Below are 6,001 nucleotides of genomic sequence, written 5' to 3' on the forward strand. Positions count from 1 at the left end.
TCCAAACCAATGTGAAACTGCAGCTGCCACCAGTAGTTCTCAATTTGGAATCTGAGGAAGGTTTCAAAACAAATGAGGAACTGCAGCCAGCAGTTCCCAAGGTAGACTCTGGGAGAGAAGCAAGGGCTGGGGTTCCGACCAAATGGGGAATTGTGGTCCAAACTTCCAGCAGTTCCTAATGTGGAACTACTGATTTCAAACAAGTGGGGAACTGACTGGAAAGCCAATTAATTTGGAAAGCTTGATGCAAAAAGAACAGAGCTCAGAACTGAGGGGAACTTACCAAAAGTGCTCAGAAATGGTGAGAAAGAGAACTCAAAAGGGTTCACAGGCACCATACCTGTTCTTCTTGTTGTCTCCAAATAGAAACAAGGTGAGAAGTTTCTTTTGGCTCTCACCATCATTGCCCCAAATCTGTTAAATAACATGAATTCAATGGAGTAAATTTTTAATATCTAATTGGCCTTCTTAATGATTCATGAATCAGACAGCATCCCACCTAACAAGTGGAAAGGAACTCCAAGGAGTTCTACAAAGTGGAAGGCTTTTATAGACAGAAGGGAAAAGGGATAAGGAAAGAGCAGATGAGCTCATTTTTCTTTGGGGGATGGGGTCTCTGTGGCAGATTACCTCATTGGTGCTGAGCCGAAAATTCCAGACTGACCAGTTAAGACTACATTCCTGGGGAAGTATGAAACTGCAATTAGATTAAGTATTAAGCCTTGGTTTGATGACATGCACTTAGCCCAAGTGACTCCATTTGAAGCCTGTTGTTTCCTTTTAACTGAGTTGGCCTGGCATTTGGGGATTGGCTGGTGTTTCCGGTCAAGTGGAGTATTTATAGGAATATTCAAGTTGGGTTTGCTAACACGGCACCTTGGGCAAGAATAGCTCCATCTTGGGCCTAGAAATTTATTTCAACACACGGATTGTCACCTAGAAAAGGAAGGGGCCTATAGACTTAAGGATATATTGAATTAAAGAAGAGGAGCAGGGGACATACCTGAGTCATTTAGAGAAGGTCTGTTCTCTACCATTAGTCTTCTCCTGGGGCACAGGAGAAAGAATGGAGAAATTTCTTTAGTGTAACTGTTTTCTAGGAGCACAGGGCTCAGATAAAATCAACTTCATTCTGGCATAAATCCAGGAACTTGAGTGTTTTACACAATTCCACAACTACCTTTATGGGTGACTCTGTCACAAGATAATTGAATGCGTTAAAGACAAGACAATGATTCCCAAATGGAGTTACTTATATTAAACCCATATCACCAAACTGAGATTTAATTACAGTTTCAGTCCTCCCAGAAATGGAATCTTACACTGGCCAATCAGAAATTGCCTGGTCAGCATTTTTAGAAGGTCTGCTTGAGAAACCTCTGCCATCTACTATAAGGAAAGCCACCTTGCAATAATCAGTTCACTTTTGCCTAGTACGACCTCCCTGTTCCTGCTCCCTTCTGCCTATAAAAACATTTCATTTTGTAGAGCTCTTTGGGGGCTCCTTTCCATCTGTTAGATTGAATGCTGCCCAATTTATGAATTGCTGAATAAAGCAATAAGATCTCTATAATTTACTCAATTGGATTTTGCTCTTAACAGACAAAACAACAAAACTACTCACCACAGTGCACAGGACTCCTTTTATTTGTTAGAGTTATGCAAACCTTCTTTGTTCTCTCTGGGACACTTTTCTAGAGATAGAGACACGGGCAACCTCAGAGCCATGTGACTATACCTCAGGTCTACTCAGGGCATCCAGCAAGTCCTTTTCAAGATGAAGATGGGTTTGAAGAAGCCCTGGGAGCACTGCCCAATAGGTTGCTTATTAAGGAGGTGTTGTGGAGTTCTATAACTCTTTGGAGGAAACCCTGTCATACAGGTAACTCTCATCAATCCACTGACATCACTACTTTAAAATAGCAGTTTCGAATATTCATATCAGGGTCACCTTGAAGTGTGGTATGCCTTCTTTCAAGAGGCCCTGGATTGTCTACAATTAAATGATCTCATTGTGGCTGGTGCCACTCGAGATAAGGTGAGGTGAGGGAATAGGAGGTTAGAAAGGGAAGTTGGGAGTAGAGGGCCATTGTGAAAGAGGATAGACTATGAAGCTTAGTCACTGAGAATAGAAGTAATGACATCCCTTAGCCAGGTTCTTTTCCTCATTCCCTCTGCACCTTATCTCCCCTTGGTTATGCATCCCATTTCAGCTTATTCTAGAAGTTGTCTGCCCTCCAAATACTTGCAAAGAGAGCCGAGGGTAATCTATATGTTAAGTTTTTAAAGTGTGGTCTGAGGACCAGCTGTGAACTAGGGCATCCCCTGGGAGGTTTGCAAAAATGCAGAGTCTCAGCCCCTCCTAAGACCTGCTGGGTCAGAATCTGCATGTTAGCAAGATCACAGATCATTCATTTGCACATTAAGCGGAAGAAGCCCTTGATGGGGTTTAGGACACACTACCTCAAATGTGGCACTTTGGTGTACTGAATATTTTGAGATGAAGGAATTTGTGAAATGTGCAGGAAGGACTTTTTTAAAAAGATTTTATTTATTTATTTATTTGACAGAGAGAGACGGCGAGAGAGGGAACAGAAGCAAGGGGAGTGTGAGAGGGAGAAGCAGGCTTCCCGCTGAGCAGGGAGCCTGATGTGGTGCTCCATCCCAGGACCCTGGGTTCATGACCTGAGCCGAAGGCAGACGCTTAACGGCAGAGCCACCCAGGTGCCCCATGGAAGGACTTTCTGATCTTCTCCCTGAAGCAAGTCATAAGATCCTCATGTGGGATCGCTCCCTATTCCTAGAGGACAGGAACATCATTATTCCCAAGATGGAGGGACTCTGAGAGGAATCTGAAGACACGGGCCTTGCTAGGTTTCCCCCAGTTTATTACATTTTGCTTATACCCCCACTTATCCTATCATCTTTCTCCATCACTATCCACTTTTCATCAAATCTAGCATAACAATCATTCTTCAGGGTTTTTATCTCCTTATGAAATCTCCCATGACATGTAAACTTATATTAAACAAATTTGTATGCTGTTCTCTAATTAATATATCTTTAATTTTCAGACCCAGTCAGGACATGAAAAGGGTCCAGGAAAACCTTTTTCTCCCCTACACTCTGTGCTGTATTATGCAAGGAATGACAGTAAGTCCTGCTCCTTAGACCTAAAGGGTTTTAACACTACTTAAATGCTTAAGGATTTTTGCTCTTTAAGAATTAATGTAGCAGTGGAAACAGCAGGAATTGAGAGTCAACAAAACTTGGAGTAAATTTCTAGTTCATTTCTTCATGAGCAAGTGATTTAACGCGAAGCTTCAAGTACCACGTAAGTATAACAAAGACAATGAAAATCATTCTGATTTCTGACAAACCCAGAGAGGATTAGATGGTTTAAGAGCAACTGACTCACAGCAGGAACTTAATAAACGTCAGGTTTTTCTCACTAATGATATGAAAACATACCTGAAAAATAATGATGCATTAAGACTAAAATGACCCATATGTCATTTTTTTATAGGCTACCTTCTTATTTTGCCTACAATTTAAGCCAGACTTGGGGGAAATGCTAAAGGTTAGGGACAAAGGATAGGAAAAAACAAACAAACACGACTTGATGAAAGGCTTTCGATGAGTATTTGAAAACAACAACAAAAACAACAACAAACAACACAATGTGTTAAAATAGCCCATGTTTGATGGCTGTCAGCCAAGAGAAGTTATCAGTTCATGATCATTCTGACTAAAAGACCCAGAAAGCTGTTAACAAATTAAAAACAAACCACAACAAAGGCAAAATTCTGATTAAGAAAAGTAGTTTCCTATTTGGCACTCTGGTATAAATTGTGAAAAATCTTTATAACTATTCCTCACACTTTGTTCTTCAGACCTGTATTATTGATCATTTGAGTGTTTTTGAATGCTATGTGTTGAGCAGTGCACTCATTAAAACATAATTTGGAACTGAAACAGATATAGAAGTCTAGGGAAAGTTATGTCGGTTTGAAAGGACAGGTTAAGAGCAGGTCTGATCCAACAGTTCCAAATGCCATCACTGGCTTCTGAAGGAGTTGACAACCAGATGGAAATGCTTGTCTCTCATTCACTTCTAATCCTTTCCCACCTCTCTGTTACCCAGCAGCAGCCTCCTCAGGGCCCCCTTCACCTCCTTGTTTCTGAGGGTGTAGATCAGGGGGTTCAGGAGTGGTGTGACAATGTTGTAGAAGAGGGTGAGGAACTTGCCCTGGTCCTGGGAAGAGCTGTTTCCAGGTTGCATGTACATGTAGATGATGTTTCCATAGAAAAGGGAGACGACTGTGAGATGGGAGCCACAGGTGTTGAAGGCTTTGTGCCTTCCTGAGGATGACTGAATGTGTAATACAGCCCTTACAATGTAGCCATAGGACACCAAGATGAACACCAGAGGTGACAGCACAATGCCCACTGCCAGGACGAAGACGGTGACCTCGATGGCAGCTGTGTTGACACAGGCCATTCGGATCAGGGCAGGCATTTCACACAGGAAGTGGTCCACACTGTGGTGCCCACAGCGGGGTAAATGCAGGGTTACTGGGGACATGGCCAAGGAGTTGGCCACCCCACAGCCCCAGGCCACTGACACCAAGCCTTTGCAGAGGCATGGATTCATGATCACCCTATAGTGGAGGGGCTTGCAGACTGCAACAAACCGGTCATATGCCATGACAGCCAGGAGCAGGCACTCCACACCACCCAGACCCAGAAATAGGAAGAGCTGGATGGCACAGCCTATGTAGCTGATGGTCTTGTCACTTCCATTCAGGTTATAGAGCAGCTGAGGGATGGAGCTGGTGGTGAAACTGAGGTCCAGGAAGGATAGGTGGGTGAGGAAGAAGTACATGGGAGTGTGGAGGTGGGGGTCCAGCCGGGACACCAGGATGATGGTAGTGTTGCCCACAAGGGTCAGGAGATATGCAACCAAGATGACCACAAAGAGGATCCTTTCCAGATGGGGGCGGTCAGAAAACCCCAAAAGGATGAAATTTCCCTGGGTGCTCTCATTGGTCCCATCCATCTCTACTGTACCTGAAGAGGAATATAGATACTAATAATAGTAGTTATCAACTATAATGGAACACTTATAATGACCCAAACATTCCTTTATGCATTTTACACTTAGTCATTTAACCCCCAACAACAGTGATATGGAGTTGGCATTCCTTTTATCTGTGATTTACAGAAGAGGAAACAGACAGATGCGTGTTAAGCAAATTATCATATTCTAGAAAGGAGCACAGTTGATTTTGAATCCAGGAAATGGAATTTAGAATCTTCATCCTTTACTGCTGGAACAGATTCTAATTCCAATGACAAAAAACGAAATGCTGCTATGGCCCAACCATTGATTCCTCTCAAGAGCCAACTTCCTAAGCTCCTGCTCAAACCTCAAAGGCCCCAAATGGAGCTCCAGAATAACCAATTAGTAGTATTTAGAAAATATTCATTATATGTAGAATACTTTCTCCGCTCTTTATCCAAAGGATAAACCTCATTCTTTTTATTGTTCTTGCGATGATTTTGGAGTACTTGAGTAAATAAATAATGTATGAGACAGAATATTACTAAAGCAACATACACATAAAATTACCCCTCCACACTTCTTTCTTTCTCTCAATTGAGGATGGTATTCAAGAAATGAGTATTTGGGGTGCCTGAGTGGCTCAGTCAGTTAAGTTTCTGCTTTCAGCTCAGGTCATGATCCTGGGGTCCTGGAATCAAGCCCTGTGTGGGCTTCCTGCTCAGCAGGGTGCCGAATTCTCCCTTTCCCTCTGCCCCTCCTCCCCATGCTCTCTCTCATGCACTTTCTCTCCATCTCTCAAATAAATAAAATCTTTAAAAAGAAAAAAATAAGAGTATTTTTTTCTTTCAAAGCATTATATATATAAATAATGAATCATGAAACATTACATCAAAAACTAAGGATATACTGTATGGTGACTAACATAACAATAAAAAA

General features: G+C 42.2%; 1 protein-coding gene across 1 annotated transcript; it reads right to left on the minus strand.

Moving 5' to 3' along the window:
- Positions 1-4,114: 4,114 nt before the first annotated feature.
- On the minus strand, positions 4,115-5,059 carry LOC113261418 (olfactory receptor 2W3). Its single transcript, XM_026507541.3, has one exon. It carries the CDS (start codon positions 5,057-5,059, stop codon positions 4,115-4,117), a length of 945 nt encoding a protein of 314 aa, XP_026363326.2.
- Between the last annotated feature and the right edge of the window lie 942 nt (positions 5,060-6,001).

The sequence above is a fragment of the Ursus arctos genome, unplaced genomic scaffold, assembly GCF_023065955.2.
Source record: "Ursus arctos isolate Adak ecotype North America unplaced genomic scaffold, UrsArc2.0 scaffold_5, whole genome shotgun sequence".
NCBI classification, from domain to species: domain Eukaryota; kingdom Metazoa; phylum Chordata; class Mammalia; order Carnivora; family Ursidae; genus Ursus; species Ursus arctos.

Bases quoted from the DNA above. Each gene is read 5' to 3' on its own strand.
- LOC113261418 (XM_026507541.3), bottom strand. From the start codon at position 5,059: ATGGATGGGACCAATGAGAGCACCCAGGGAAATTTCATCCTTTTGGGG.